This window comes from Phoca vitulina, unplaced genomic scaffold (genome assembly GCF_004348235.1).
Source record: "Phoca vitulina isolate PV1807 unplaced genomic scaffold, GSC_HSeal_1.0 scaffold72, whole genome shotgun sequence".
NCBI classification, from domain to species: Eukaryota; Metazoa; Chordata; class Mammalia; order Carnivora; family Phocidae; genus Phoca; species Phoca vitulina.
In genome coordinates this window covers 4,288,816-4,304,891 of record NW_022589775.1, presented here as the reverse complement: position 1 = coordinate 4,304,891, position 16,076 = coordinate 4,288,816, and the positions used below count along the sequence as shown (strand labels likewise).

The 16,076-nt window shown below is 40.3% G+C and overlaps 2 protein-coding genes across 10 annotated transcripts in view; one reads left to right on the top strand and one right to left on the bottom strand.

Moving 5' to 3' along the window:
• The window catches only part of USP16 (ubiquitin specific peptidase 16), a 29,180-nt gene extending 28,024 nt beyond the window's left edge, over nucleotides 1-1,156 (bottom strand). For 4 of the 8 annotated variants that reach the window (XM_032393326.1, XM_032393330.1, XM_032393331.1 and 1 more), the window contains exon 1: nucleotides 1,028-1,156. Coding sequence is in view for 2 of the 8 variants with exons in the window: in XM_032393331.1 (XP_032249222.1) it covers nucleotides 1,028-1,046 (19 nt within the window). In the remaining 6 variants the exon portion in view is untranslated. Of the gene's footprint in view, nucleotides 1-66; nucleotides 105-628; nucleotides 781-1,027 lie in introns of those variants that run through there. The other 4 variants (XM_032393328.1, XM_032393329.1, XM_032393333.1 and 1 more) reach the window with 4 other exon arrangements.
• Nucleotides 1,157-4,105: 2,949 nt separating this feature from the next.
• Nucleotides 4,106-14,778, top strand: RWDD2B (RWD domain containing 2B). 2 transcript variants are annotated; one of them, XM_032393307.1, is made up of 6 exons: nucleotides 4,106-4,738; nucleotides 7,414-7,590; nucleotides 12,931-13,157; nucleotides 13,247-13,314; nucleotides 13,440-13,802; nucleotides 14,406-14,778. In XM_032393307.1, the coding sequence occupies exons 3-6, from the start codon at nucleotides 12,951-12,953 to the stop codon at nucleotides 14,638-14,640; spliced, it is 873 nt and encodes a 290-aa protein (XP_032249198.1). In that variant the 5' UTR covers nucleotides 4,106-4,738; nucleotides 7,414-7,590; nucleotides 12,931-12,950; the 3' UTR covers nucleotides 14,641-14,778. The 2 variants fall into 2 exon arrangements, with proteins under 2 accessions (XP_032249198.1, XP_032249199.1); XM_032393308.1 differs by lacking the exons at nucleotides 7,414-7,590; nucleotides 12,931-13,157.
• The last annotated feature ends 1,298 nt before the right edge of the window (nucleotides 14,779-16,076 follow it).

The window sequence follows — 16,076 nt, the reverse complement described above, 5'->3', positions numbered from 1 at the left end:
TTAGTACATATAGAAATACTTCTCAAGAAATAGTGCTTGCTTTGAAACAGAAAAAGAACATAGTACCTGAGACATAAAAGATGATATGAGGTACAAAGGTACACCTAAGAATGAAGCAAAAAGGTTCCGGTGAAAAACAAAAAGGTAAAGAATGAAGAAGTCTCCTGTAGTGTAGACAGCACTAGCAAATGTGGTTTGAGGACTGCAGCAGCCCGGACTCCAAAGAAAAACTTGAAAGACTAATTGTAACTACTTCAGGGAGAGGACAGTAGGGTTCACTTCAAAGCTGTGGAAAGGGCTGCAATAAATCTTTAGCAGCTATAAAGGGCATCAAATAAGTCTAGAGAAAAGAGTGGCGAGTACCCTCGCTATAAAACATCAATAAATCTATTAAGCTTTTCAGGTGAGTCTTCAGATGAGAGTCAGCTTCTCAGCCAAATTACTCTTTGCAGGACTCCACACAAAATTTAAATCAAGGCTGGGTGTTGCCGGTTCGCATACTAATCCAGTTCCCTTTCCTTCCCAGTCTTCCCATGCCTGCTCGATTCCATTAAAAATGGAAGCGTTTGGAAAACTTTGTCAGCAGATCCTAAATATGGCTTTCAAGTTCGGCGTAGATCTGACCTACCCTAGGTTCACTGAATCGGTGAGATGACAGATCCTGCTTTTCCTACTAACCACCACATGGACGCGGCAGCAAACCCAACCCCAACCTGTAGGGTGCTCCCGGCCGCGCGGCACCCGCCACACCTCCCCTTCCCTTCCAACTGCTCCGAACCCAAGGGGGAACCTTCGGGTCCGGGGTCGATCAGGGCGCCAGCACCGACAACTCATTGGCCAGCTCCTGGTACTGACAGGACATGAAGCCAATGAGAACGCGGTACCGGGCCGAGGCCGGGTAACGTGCTTAAGGAAGAGGAGCCTTCGGGAAGAGACCTGCCTTCCAGGTCAAGGCAGGAAATTCGGGCTCTCGAAACGCAGGAAGTCATGCGAGCGGTGCCTGCGAGTCAGTGGGAACAGAACTCACCCACGGCGACAGCGCCCATAACTGCATCCCCTAATGAGCCTGTGGGCTGGGCAGCCAGCTCCGTCTTCCTCCCGGTGACGGATAGAGAGCGACAGAGCCGAAGCCAAACTGACCCCTAGAAAGCAACAACTTCCGGTACGCGGCATTATGGGAGGTGGCTTAGCCCCAGGGGCCTGCGGCGCTGACGCTATTGCATTGGGGCTTTTGCGTGGTTCCCTCCGGAAGTTCAGATACAGCCGCCTGGAAGAGCCTGGCTGTCAGTTTTCCCCACTCTGGTGTAATTATGGGGTTGTTTAAATGTTTCGGAAGCATGAGTACCTGGTGGTGGTCAGGGTATTGGAATCTCTTGGATGGGTTACCTTATTCACATTACATCTAAATTCTGGCTAGGAGGGTAAAATTTACATTTCACGCAGTTCCCCTAATTGTGCCCAATCGCCTTCTAAATGTTGAGTACGTAAATTGTCTTGAACTAACCTTGCCCACGGAAGGTAAAATTTTCAAACATTTACTGTGTGTCCGTTAAAAATATGTAAGGGCCGAGTCCCCTGTGAAGTGAATTAAATGAACATAGGCTCGCTACCCTAGGGTTTAGTCTTCTACAGAAGACACAATAATAGCTTGGGAAAAAAAAAGAAAAAGAAAAAGGATGCAAGCGCCAGTAGAAACATAGGCAAGGGATATGAACAGGTAATTCACAATAAAAAGACAATTGGTCATAAGAAATAGGAAGAAATGTTCCTCCCTTATTAGTAATCAGATAAAGGTAGATTAAGTGGCATCCTAACCCTTCAAACTGGCCAGAGTAACAAGGGTTACATTTAACTCTTTTGCTCTTTACTGCTGATAGAATTTTTTAAGCTTTCTTCACTCAGCACACAGGCATTTTTTTTTTTTTCTATTCTAAAACGCAGCCTTAGGGACATTGTACCACTTGCTTCCTCTGCCTAGAATGCTGCTCCCCATGATCTTCTGTGGTTGCTATTTTATTGTAATTCTGTTCACACCTTAAAAGTTACCCTCTCACAGAGAAATTGGCTGGGCAATCTAGCTTATATAGCCACCTGATCATTCACGTCACTTTATTTTTTGTCACTACCCAGCAATTATCACTATCTAATATTTTTCCTTCATATTTACCTATATATTTCTTCCCCCCCTCCAGCCCCCATACATACACAGAAACATGCAAATGTAAGCTCTTTGAGAGATGGGACATCTTTGTCTTGGTCGTGGCTATCTCTAGTACCCAGAAGTGTCTGGAACATAGTAAATGCTCAATACTTATTGAAGGATAGTCATTAGAAATGAAAAATTTTGCAAGAATGTTCATAGTAGCCTTACTCATTTTAGCCAGAAACTAGAAACAATCCACATTTTGAACAAAAGAATAGGAAAACTGTGGTTTAGTCATAAAATGGGATTCTAAGCAATAAAAAGAAACTGTAAGGCACAAGAACATGGATGAATCTTTAAAATATTATAATGAAAGAAGACATACAAAAGTACCTACTATGTAATTCTATGCATATGAACAGGCAAAACTAATTATGGCAGGAAAAAATCAGAACAGTGGTTGCCTCTTGGGGGTTCAGGTGGGGACTAACTGGAAAGGAGCATGAAGGAACTTTCTAAGATGCTAGTAATGTTCTATATCTTTTTTTTTTTTTAAAGGTTTTTTATTTATTTTTTTTTTTTTTAAGATTTTTTATTTATTTATTTGAGAGAGAGAGAATGAGAGAGAGCAAGCACATGAGAGGGGGAGGGTCAGAGGGAGAAGCAGACTCCCCGCCGAGCAGGGAGCCCGATGCGGGACTCGATCCAGGGACTCCAGGATCATGACCTGAGCCGAAGGCAGTCGCTTAACCAACTGAGCCACCCAGGCGCCCTTATTTATTTTTTTGAGAGAGGGAATGAGAGAGAGAGAGAGCACATGAGAGGGGGGAGGGTCAGAGGGAAAGCAGACTCCCTGCTGAGCAGAGAGCCCGATGTGGGACTCGATCCTGGGACTCCAGGATCATGACCTGAGCCAAAGGCAGTCGCTCAACCAACTGAGCCACCCAGGCGCCTGTATATCTTAATAGGATTTGAGCCTCACAGGTGTATACATTTGTCAAAACTCAGCAAATGTACATTTAAGATGTGCATTTCATTTTTACCTCAAAATAAAAAATCAAACATTTAATCTTAATGCTATGCATGCTGAAGTACTTAGGGAGAAGTATGCTAAGGTCTGCAATTGCTTTGAAATGCATCAAAACAGATGGATTGATGAATGGATTAGATATATGACAAAGTTGGTAGAATAAAATGTTACGATAGTGTCTAGAATCATGATAGCACCAGTTTCTTAACCTCAGCACTATGGACAGTTTAAACCAGCAAATTCTTTGTTGTAGATGGATGTCTTCAGCATTGTAGAAAGTTGAGCAGCATCCCTAGACCCTATCCATTAGATGCCAGAAGCACCCTTCCAGTTGTGATAACTCAAAATGTCTTCAGATATTACCAAATGTCCCCTGAGGAGCAAAATCACCCCCTTCTTTTTTTCTTCCCTGAGGGTCACTCCACTACTTCACTGTAAAATTTTCTCAACTTTACTGCATGCTTGAAATCTCTCATAAAAATTGGAAAAAAGGGGCACCTGGGTGGCTCAGTTGGTTAAGTGTCTGCCTTTGGCTAGGGTCATGATCCCAGGGTCCTGGGCTCCAGCCCCACATCGGGCTCCCTGCTCAGCGGGGAGCCTGCTTCTCCCTCTGCCTGCCGCTCCCCCAGCTTGTGCTCTCTTTCTCTCTCAAATAAATAAATAAAATCTTAAAAAAAAGTTGGAGAAAAAATAGATTAAAAACATTGAAAAATGCCCACAAAGCACCAAATCAAAGATGCAGCTATGAAAACGTATGTACTAATCTTATTTTCATTTAAAAAAAAGTTTCAAGTTATTGATACATTATACCAATGAATATGTTCACAAAAAAATCTTGAGATTTCTAAAATGAATATGTAACATAAAGAAAAAAAGGCATACCTATATTTAGATTGTGAAGAAAAAATCTAAATTACTCTCATGGTGGAGTCGCCTTCAAACTGTCCTTTTATTATCAGTGACAAATTTCTATGCAATAACACAGTATTTCCTAAAGTCGCCACGACCACCATCCAGGCTCACCTCTCCCTAATGCCTTGCTATTTAGGGGCCAGAAGCATCCCTCTTGTGTGGGAAGATAACAGAAACCCAGAATAGGGAACCCTACTCTGACCTATTGAATCCCAAGCTACACATAACCGAACGATTCCTACGCATGTTTGAATCTGAGGAGCGTTACTTTAATGGACCATTCCTTGGCCCAGGAAACAGTGCCGTCTAATGCTTCTCCGTGACCGTGGCAGCAGCTGGGAAATGCCAATAGGGTGGAATTTGTACTTTGCGACTGAGAAGCCCATAGCATTGCCAAGAATTCCAGCCGCTGAGCACCTGCCAGGACCAAACAGCCAGGACCAATGGGCTTCCGGGGCCTATGGCCCCGCGCGCGCGCATGCGCCAAACGGAGAGGGCGTTGTCTCACTTCCCCTAGGCCGCCTCGCTGGAGTGGTTTGTAGGCTTCGGATTGCCTAGCACTGGAACTCAGAGGCTCCCTCTGGATGAGACTTGAGCTGTCCGTGCAGCCAGAAAATCCAGGGTTTCAGCACCGAGGGGGTCCGTGGCTCCAGGTGAGTCTTCAGTCTACCGCCGCCCAAGCGAAACGGGAATTTCCCGTGTGGCAGAGGCCCGTTTCCGACTCCGGGAACTTGGCGACGTCGTGGCCCCGCCTTCCCGCGCGCTACACACTGCTCATTGGTTGGAGCCGGCTGTTCTGACCCCGCCCGCAGTCGGGACCCTCCCTTCCCACGTTCACCACCGTCCCCAGGCCCAGGCAGTTGTTAGGGGCGACGGCGCCTGCGCACAAGGTTTCGGTAGTGGCCTTCTGCAACTTGCCGGGTGTCAGGGCTTGTGCCGCCTGGACCCGCTCTCCTCTGTAAAATAAAAATCTGCAAGGAAAAAAGAATGGTTCCACTTAGGAAACTCAGTTTTCATTCTACGTTCGTACAGAATTCACTGAAATCTTGAGTCCAAAAATTCTTTTCAAGGGTTTGGGTTTTTTTGCATTGAAATCTTATCTACGAAAATAATTGGACAAGTAAATAATATACCTGTAACATCACTCCCATAGTTGTTCGCACACGGGTCGCTTGGCCCCAAACTTCTTTGCTGGCTCTATTTCATCTTCCAGACCTCCGAACTCAGTAGGACTTTCTCCCAACTTCACTCACTCAGTAAGTGACAAAACAAACATGCCTTTAAATATATGTTGGTTACTCCCAAAATTACATCTCCAGCCGGATACCTCATAAACTGCATAATTGTACATCCAGCTGTCTCCTGAACATCTCTATTGAGTAGGTGTCTTAATAGGCACTTCATTACATAGTATTTCTAAAACCAGGCTTCGAGTGTCCACCATCTTCCCTACCTAAATGCCAAATCCATCCTTCCTGTCTCTTAATGCCTTGGATTCATTCTTACATATCACATATAATTTGTCAGTAAATCCTGTTGGTTCTACTCTTTCTATATGTCCAGAACTCGAAAGTTGCTCACCACCTGGACTACACATCCTAGTCCAAGCCACTGTCATCTCTCCCCAAGTCATTGTAGTACCTCCCTGGTCTTTCACCTTTCATCCTCATTCCCCTGCACATTTCACAGCATCAGAATTTGGCCTCTCCATAAGTAAGTCAAACCCCTGCAATGGCCTTCCATATCAGACAGAATAAAATCCGAAGTCCTGGCCATGCCCTCTGAGTCCTAACGTAAACTGCCCCACATTTCCTCTCTAATCTTGTCTCCTAAAATCTTGCTCCAGGCTTAGGCAGCTCCAATACCTGGTCTAGCACTTCCCTTCCACAAGACCTTTGAATTTGCTGTTCTTCTTGCCTAGAAAACGCATTTTTTGTTGTGATTTTTGAGATTTTTTTGGTGATTTTTTTCATTGTTATAGTCTTAGTGCCAAGGACAATGCTTGACACACAATAGGTGCTCAAGACACATTTGTGGATGAATGACAAATAACAACAGCAACCACTTTTATAGTACTTACTCTGTTGCCAGCCACTGTTTGAAGCACCTTCCACACATCATTTAATCCTCACAGCAACCCTATCGTTCCCATTTTGGAGATGGGGAGACTGAGGCACAGAGAAAGTAAGCCACCTGCCTAAGGTCACACAGTTTTTAAGTGCATGTTGGCAGTCTAAGTAGCAGAGCACATATTTAAACCACTATGATAAAAATACAAAATAAATTCACTTCCTCTAATAACCATCTAATAATATCTAATAACCTCAACTTTAAAAAAAAGACTAGAAAAGATATTCATGGAATTCCAATGAGTTCAGGGATTTTGAATACTTACATGAATATGTTGTTTAATAACAGTAAATGCGTAAGTTAGGATGTCAAATGAAAATAGGATATAAAATTATATGAAGTGACTGGTTAGTAAAGAAAACATAGATATACACTCAACTTTGAAATTCTGAAGAGACTGCTTAATGAAGGGACTGTTTACAGAGGTGTGGCCAGGCATTACTGCCTCTAGGCCTAGGACGATTTCCTGGAGCTGAGGAAGAAGGGCTGCGCACAAAAGCTGTGGTCTTAGGGGGTCATGGCCATTGTCAGAATCCCACCAAAAACAGGAAGCCAGTGGTGAAGAAACACCCTGGCTTCTTTCTGCTCCCATTCTCCCCCTTCCTGCCAGAGCATTAGCTGAAACTAACCACAAGAAAGAAGAGTGGGGTGGTATAGGCTGCGGAGGTCAGTTTTTCAGTCTAGAGCAGGGAAAAGAAGGACCAAGAATGTGTTTAGGGGACAAAGAAGAAGTAACTAGCAGAAAATGGTCTAAATAATGAGCCCCTGAATTAGGCCTTTGTAGTCAAGGTTGTGAGGAAGGGACAGGTTCAGGTCTATACTGTTTTTCTTGTGCTTTCCTGCCTTACAGACCTTTCTTCTCTCCCCACTATGCTTCCTTCTCCACTTTTCTAAGTCTCAGCCTATCTTTAAGGCTCAAGTCAGGGTCACCTGGATGGCTCAGTCGGAAAAGCGTGCAACTCTTGATCTCAGGGTCGTGAGTTCGAGCCCCACATTGGGTGTAGAGATTACTTAAATAAATAAAACTTAAAAAAAAAAAATTGGAGAAAAGGTTTGACTCAGATCCTGTCTCCTTCCTTAAATCTTTCCTGATAGCCCATCTCATTGATCATGTACTCCTCTTAAACCCCACAATAATGCCTATACTAGTCATTTAACACTTAGCCTTTTTTATCTGCATTGTTCTATATCTTACTAGATAATATGTACTGATCCTCAAACTAAATAGAAAGCTCCGGAAAGGAATGAAGGATGAAGCTCTAAATATAGTATTTACTCAATAAACATTTACCCAAAGATGAGAAGGAATTCCATGAAGACGCCATTAACCAAGATAATGGTGTTTGATTTCACAGAGTAAATTCTCTTTGAGAAGGTAAGCCATATTTCCTTTGGAGCAATGGGACTGAGTTCTGTTTTTCTTTTCAGATGTGTAACTCCTTTTTTCTGAATTCAGAAGCACTATATACTAATCCTAAAACTTCAAACAATATAGAAGCATACAAATTAGTCCTTCCCTTCTTCCTTCTACCCACATTTAACAAACTAATTTGGTGAATTCTCTTTCTGACTTTTTTCATGTATGTATAATGATATAACAATGAATAATATGATCATACCTATTTATATTCTTCTACAGTCTACTTTTTTAGGTAACTGTTGTATTATGAATATCAGTGTTAATATATATATTTTGATCTTATAATATTCTGTTTAGATATATATTTATTTAACTAATCTATTGTTGAACATTTAGGTCATGTCTGATTTTTTTATTATAGATAATAAGCAGTGAACATCCTTATAAACACCTTTTTTATATACTGTCTGATTTTTTCCTTAGATCAGCTTCATAGAATTAGATCAGCTTTCCTTATACCAACTTTTTCTTCTATAACAATTACCAGATGTTAACCATCTTGTGTGTGTGTGTGTGTGTGTGTGTGTGTGTGTGTGTGTTTGCACATGCATACTAATTCAGTAAGTTAAAAATATTGTGTAGGGGGGACTTCCACTTTTGGAACAACAGAGTAGATGTGTTTTTCCTAATTTGTCCAGCTAAGTACAACTAAGGATCCTGGACACTATTTATAAAACAAACACAAAAGACTCTGAAAAGTGAAAGGGAATGCAGACCAACTAGGGACCTTGGGACCCAAGAAAGGACACAGTGGTGACTTCCTTGGTTATTCTTTTTTGCCTCAAATATCTGAGACTTGATTAAAGAAGCAGCAACCCAGAAATACCAAAGGTACAGACCAAACGAGTTGTAAAGCCTCAAAAAACCCTGCTCTCTAGCTAAAGTACCAAGAAATGTGCAGCTGAGCAAGATGGAAAACACTTAGATAATAAATGCTCTACACCAGGCAAATACTAAAGAAAACACTGTGGCCTCTCCCCAACCACACCAGCAAAGGGAGCCTAGATTCCAACTTTACTGAGCTGTAACAAGCACTTCAAGGCCCACACCTTGTCAGGATGTATCAAAAAATCTGATTAGGGATCTAGGACTTTCCTCTCTGCCTGGTGATAATGACCTTACCAGAGTTTAGTGTCAGACCCATGTCAGATCCATGTCAGATCACATGGGGAGCCTCTACTTCCACTCTGATGCAGCAATAACAAGGCATCCCTCCTTCACACTGCTGGAATGGTGTCCAAGAAGTCTAGTGGGGAGTCCAACTTTCACCAACACCTAGCATTAGCAAAGTGGCCCGTCAACATGGTGTTAGTGGAGGCCACATGGGTAACAATAAGGAGGCTTTCCCACCCTTCCTGGGCATAAGCCCCCCTTTTTTTCTCCCTTCTGAAGCAGGAAGTCAGAAAAAGTATGCTAAAATGGAAGATTTGAGTAATATTCAGAGTCTCAGAATACTTAAAATGTCCAGATTTCAATAAAAAAATCACTCATCATACCAAAAACAAGGAAAATCTCAAACTACATGAAAAAGATGATAAAATAGATGCTGATGCCAGGATGACAGAGATGGTAGAGTTATCTGACAAAGATTTTATTTTTTTAATTTTATTTTTAAGTAATCACTACACCCAGTGTGGGCCTTGAACTCATGACCCTGAGATCAGGAGTTGCATGCTTCCTACTGAGCCAGCCAGGTGCTTGATCTCAGGGTCATGGGTTCAAGCCCCACATTGGGTGTAGAGATTACTTAAATAAATAAAACTTAAAAAAAAAACCTATCTTAAAAAATTTTCAGTGAGCAATTATAAACACACTTCAAACAAATTTAAAAAAAGGGTCCCAGTAAAGAAATAGAAGATGTAACGAAGAATCAAATGGAAATGATAGAACTGAAAAATGCAATAACCAAAATTAAAAACACAGAAGATGGACTCAACAACAGAAGAAAGGGGACAGAGGAAAGGAGCAGTTAACTGGAAGATATAATAGAAATTATCCAGTCTGAACAGTGGAGAGAAATAGAGCAAAAATAAATGAACAGAGTTTTAAGAACATATGGGACTGTAACAAAAGATCTAACATGTCATTCCAGAAGGAGAAAGAGGGCGGAGGGCAGAGCTGAAAAAAGTACTTGAAGAAATGATGGTTGAAATTTTCCCAAATTTGTCAAAAGGCATAAACAGATTCAAGAAATTAAATGAATGTCAAGCACAAAAAAACTCAAAGAAATTCACATAGAGACACATCATAGTCAACCCTATGAAAACTACAGAGAAAGAAAAGATCTTGAAGGCAAGCAAGAAATGAACCTTTGCTATAAGGTTCAAATAAGAGAGTATTTCTCATCAGAAACTATGGGGGCCAAAATGAAGAGGAATGATATTTTTCAAGTGCTGAAAATAAAGAATTAACAACCTAGAATGTCATATCCAGTGAAAATATCCTCAGGAATGAAGGGGAAATCAAGACTTTCTAAAACTTTTTTTTTTTTAATTTTATTTATTTTTGAGAGAGAGAGAGCAAGCACAAGCAGGGAGGGGCAGAGGGAAAAGCGGACTCCCCACTGAGCAGAAGCCCAATGCAGTACTCAATCTAGGACCTTGGGATCATGACCTTATCCAAAGGCAGACGCTTAACTGACTGAGACACCCAGGTGCCCCAAGAAATTCTAACATGAAGGAAGATTAAGATAATTTGTCACCAGCAGACCTACCCTAAAAAAAATAGCTCAAGGAAGTTCTCTAAATGGAAAATTTAATAAAGAAATAATAATAAGAAATAATAATTAGGAAAATAATAAATTATTATGGAAGAAATACAGAAAAAGCAAAAGTATGGGCAAATAAAATGGACTTCTCTTCTGTCTTCTTAATTATATTTGATGGCTGAAGCAAAAATTATAACACTCTTGTGGTTCTAAATATATATAGAAGAAAATTTTAAGATCACTATTTTACAAATGCAGGAAGGTAAAGGTACATAAAGTTTCTATATGTCACTCAAGCTGTTTAAATAAGACACTGGTAGACTGTGATGTTTTATATACGTGTGTGTAGAGTAACCACTAAAAGAGCTATAAAAAGAAATACATGCAGAAACGTTCCAGATTAACCAAAATGGAATTCCAAAATATTTTCTACCTGCAAAAGGCAGGGAAAGGAAAACAAAGAAATGGAAAACATAGAAAAAAACAGAAAATGAAATAGGTACTTAAGTCCAAACATATCAATAATCGCATTAAATGTAAGTTGTCTAAATACAGTAATTAAAAGACAGAGTTTGCCCCCCTACATACACACACAGAATTATCTGTTCTGAAATATCAATAGTGCCAAGATTGAGAAATCCTAAACTGGAGTCTAGTTAAGTCTAGACTCTAGACTTTCAACAAATTCGTGTTTTCTACTGCACATTACACTGCTGCTTTCTAGGGAACCTGGTGCTGGTTCCTGAGCCTTCCTGAAGTTCTGCAGCTCCCCAGCCACCTGACCAAGCAGTTAATAGAGGGAAGGAAGCTGAAATATAAGTTAGTTATAATTCATTTACCCCTTTTCACCTTCCAAACTTTTGTTGATAGCTTTTGTTATTTCCTTTCCCTTTGTCTTTGAGAATTTATCCTTTTATTCTCATTTTAATGGGGTCACAGAGAAAGGGAAATATTTATACAAGTGCTCAGCCTCCATGTTTTATCAGAAGTCCCTACACTTTTTCTTGCAAATGAAATTAATTTATCTAAAAAAAAAAAATCCTATTTGATTGTCATCTTGGTGAACTTTATAACCCTGGAATGGTGAAGATTTTCTAACAAAGATTCAAAGTCCAGAAGCTATGAAAGCAGAAGTTGATGAATATGCCTACTTAAAAACTCATGAATGGTACACACAGACAAAAAACACCATAAAAAGACTCTGTATTAAGAATTTTTTTAAAGAGTTTGCAGGGGGTGGGGAACCTGGGTGGCTCAGTCCATTGGGTATCTGCCTTCAGCTCAGGTCATGGTCTCAGGGTCCTGGGATCAAGCTCCGAGTTGGGCTCCCTGCTCAGTGGGGAGTCTGCTTCTCCCTCTCCCTCTCCCCGCCCCCACCCAACTCATGTGCCCTCCCTCTCTCTCAAATAAATAAATAAATATATAAATAAAATCTTTTTAAAAATTAATAAAAATAAAAGGTGAGGGGACTATGTAAAAACTTACATTTCAATATGGCAACTTTTGGAAGGCAACCTGGCAATATCTACCAAAATCTAAAATGTTATACTTATTGACCCAACAAGCCACCTCTACAAACTTATCCTTGAGAATACAGTATTAACAGTTTGCCAAACTGTATATATAAAAAGAACTTCTATTAAAGAAATGTTCATAATAGCAAAAGTGTGGAAACAACCCAAGTGCCCATCAATAGGCAAAGAATGCAATAAATTATGACTTATCAACATGATTCAGTATGACAGTCAACCACAGAAAGAATGAGATAAATCACTATGTACTGACAGTGAATATATCTTTGACATATATTTGGAGGGGAAGAAGTGGGGGAAAAAGATATGTTTATATGATCCCTATAGATACATTTGATTATGTATCTCTTTACATATACTTAAACATTATACCACCATATATTTTCCATTTATGTATGTCTATATAATTCCTAAAATATTTTCTGTTTCTGTAACACCAAAACTCTTCACCTTGGATGGGAGACTTAGGCAGGTAGGGGAAGAGATCACCAGCTGAAGCCATATCTTCATTTTTTAACCTTCTACCACTTGAATTTTATAACCTAGTACTTTTTTTTTTAATGTTAACAGAGGGTACTTGAGCTGTGGGATTGTTAGCATATTTTCTCTTCTTCACATTCTTCTGCTTTTTAAAAACTAATAAACACTAATATTAAGAGAAAAATATTAACCATCCACAAAACTAACTCTGTTACTTATTCTGTTTATTCTAGGTTTCCAAAGTAACCAGTCATATAGCCTCTCTCCTGGCTATATCATTGATAAGGCTTTTGACTACATAATTAGTTTACTTAAGTGAAATTGTTCACTGTGGCAGCTCAAGATTCCAGGTCAACTATCCAGACACAGAGGAATTTGATGCCTGGTTATTATTAGAGTTTTATGGCTTTTACTGGATCAGCCCATAGTTTGGATCCTTAGTATATTACATCTGTTTAAATTTCCCATTTTATGAAGAAATCAAACACACTTTCATAAGGACCTATATTGATCTATTGAGTTCTCCCAAGATTGCATTTGTAAATTATCTATCTTATCTTATCCTTACCTCCTTAGAAATTTACGGATATCCAAAAATGATTGAGATTGAACAGGCAGAGGCCCAGCTCTCTGAGTTAGACCTGCTAGCCAGTATGTTCCCTGGTGAGAACGAGTTCATTGTGAATGACCAGCTGGCTTTAGCAGAACTGAAAGATTGTATTGAAAAGAGGACGATGGAGGGACGATCTTCTAAAGTTTACTTTACTATCAATGTGAACCTGGATGTATCTGAGGAAGCAATGGTAATTCAGTTTGCTTTTTGAAGAACTGAAAGCCTGTCAAGAATTAAAACACCACTTAGGGCATTTTCTTCTTCTTTTTTTTTAATCAGGTGATGTTTTCTCTGGCTTGTATTCTTCCCTTTAAATACCCTGACGTTCTGCCTGAAATTACTGTCAGGTATGTTACAGAAATTGGCCAACATCAAAGGTTAAAATTAACCTGAGAATAAAAGCAATGCTTAAGTTTGTTTTCTGTTCCAAAAAAATTGATTTAATTTTTATACTCCATAACTTTTTCATCAGATCAGTATCACTAAGTAGATCCCAGCAGACTCAGCTAAACACAGATCTGACCGGATACCTGCAAAAGAATTGTCTCGGAGATGTCTGTATATTGAATGCCACAGAGTGGGTTAGAGAACATGCTTCTGGCTATATCAGCAGAGACACCACACCTTCCCCTGCTCCAGGAAGTACATTCCAGCCAGTTGATCTCATTCTCACAAGACTGTGGATCTATAGCCATCACATCTACAACAAGTGTAAAAGAAAGAATATTCTAGAGTGGGCAAAGGAGCTTTCCCTATCTGGATTTAGCATGCCGGGGAAACCTGGTGTTGTTTGTGTGGAAGGCCCACAAAGTGCCTGTGAAGAATTCTGGTCAAGGTTTGCTTTCACAAATGTTGTATACTGTGTCAATAATTTTAGTAGTAAAGAAGATACTAGAGATGTGGAAATTAGTATGTCCCTGGGGTTGTACCTTATAGGGATTCAGTCTCGAGTCAGTGGATAAAACAGAACTCACATATGATCAGCATCACCCCCTTCCCTGACATGGTGCACATAGATGTTCTGTGTATAGCTGTTTAATTGAGCCCCTGTCCAAGATACTATGATCCCCTCCATTTCCATGGATCGGATTCTTAGTGATGTGATAAGCTGTGCATATCCTGTGAAACAAACAGGTTTCTAATCTTCTCGTTTCTGTACTGACATCCTGAATGAGTTCCTAAGAAGTCCCTTTGGGAGTTTGAGATACAGCAATGTCCACATTTCTAAAATGTTGATATGAAGCAGTAGCAATAAATGAGTTTGGGGATAGGATCATGACCACCATCATATTGAATTAAAATAAATCCCTGTGAGATAAAAGTAAATTTCTTTACTTCTGGGAAAAGGCGTTGAAAAGTCTGTTTTATAACTTCTATTTTCAATGCTCTAGAAACAAAACACATTTTGAATATGTCTACTTTGAAAATTTCTTTTCAGACTCAGAAAATTAAACTGGAAGAGAATTTTAATTCGCCATCGAGAAGACATTCCTTTTGATGGTACAAATGACAAAATAGAAAGACAAAGAAAATTTTCAGGTTTTGAAGAAAAAGTGTTCAATGTTAATGGAGCCAGAGGAAACCACATGGACTTTGGTCAGCTGTATCAGTTTTTAAACGCCAAAGGATGTGCGGATGTTTTCCAGATGTTCTTTGGTGTGGAAGGACAGTGACTGGGCAAAGGAGCATTGAAAGTATTTTGTCACTGTTGGCCTTTTGATTTTTCCCCCGATCTTTCTTGAAAGATGAAGTAATTTGGGGCACCTGGGCGCTTAGTCGGTTAAGCGTCTGACTTTGGCTCCGGTCATGATCTCCAGGTCCTGGGATGGGGCACTGCTGTCAGGCTTCCACTCTCTCTGCCCCTCCCCCAACTCATGTGCTCTCTTTCAATCTCTCTCTCTCAAATGAATAAATAAAATCTTTTAAAAATAAATAAATTTAAAAAATAAAAATGGATTTAAGATATCAAAAGAGAGAAGAACAAGTTAGATTGTCCTGCCTGCACTGTATAATGTAAAAGACAATAAAAGCTATAAGAGGGGGAGGGGCGCCTGGGTGGCTCAGTCATTAAGCATCTGCCTTCCTCTCAGGTCATGATCCCAGGGTCCTGGGATCGAGCCCCACATCGGCTCCCTGCTCCGTGGGAAGCCTGCTTCTCCCTCTCCCACTCCCCCTGCTTGTGTTCCCTCTCTCGCTATGTCTCTGTCTGTCAAATAAATAAAATCTTAAAAAAAAAAAAAAAAGCTATAAGAGGGGAGCCTGAGTGGCTCAGTCTTTTAAGCGTCCAACTCTTGATTATGGCTCAGGTCATGGTCTCACAGTGGTGGGATCTGGTCTCAGTTGGGCTCTGAGCTTGGCAGCGAGTCTGCTTGGGATTCCCTCTCTCCCTCTCCATCTGTCCCTCCTCTCTCTCTCAAATAAATAAATCTAAAAAAAAAAAAAAAAAACTATAAGAAACTGTAGTTAAGGGCAACTGGGTGGCTCAGTCCATTAAGCATCTGCCTTCAGCTCAGGTCATGATCCCAAGGTCCTGGGATCAAGCCCCACATCTCCCTCTGCCCACCCCCCCACCACCACCAGCTTGTGCTCTCTCTCGCTCACTCTCAAATAAATAAAATGTTTTAAAAAAGGAAAAGAAACCGTAGTTAAATGTTAGGAAACATAGCTTTCTTAGATTATTACCAATGATTACATATTTTATATATAAACATCCCTATTAGGTAAAATTGACCAGTATGATTGCACATACATTTATTCCACAATGACAATCTGTCAGTGTATTAATTTGATATATATCTTGAACTGGAATCATCTACAAAGAAATAATAATAAATTCTGAAAAGAAACTATGAGTCCCAAATCAAACTATGGTTAAAAATTAAGAGGATTATTAGAAAACAAAAGTGTGGGCAGGAAACAGTGGCCATATGTCCACTTTTATTTGTAAAAGTAATTCCTGTACAAACTTTTTTTTAAGATTTTATTTATTTGAGAGAGAGAGAGAGCGCGCACCAGGGGGGGGGGGGGGGGGCAGAGGGAGAGGAAGAGGCCGACTCCCTGCTGAACAGGCAGCCCAATGTAGGACTCCAGGATCATGACCTGAGTCAAA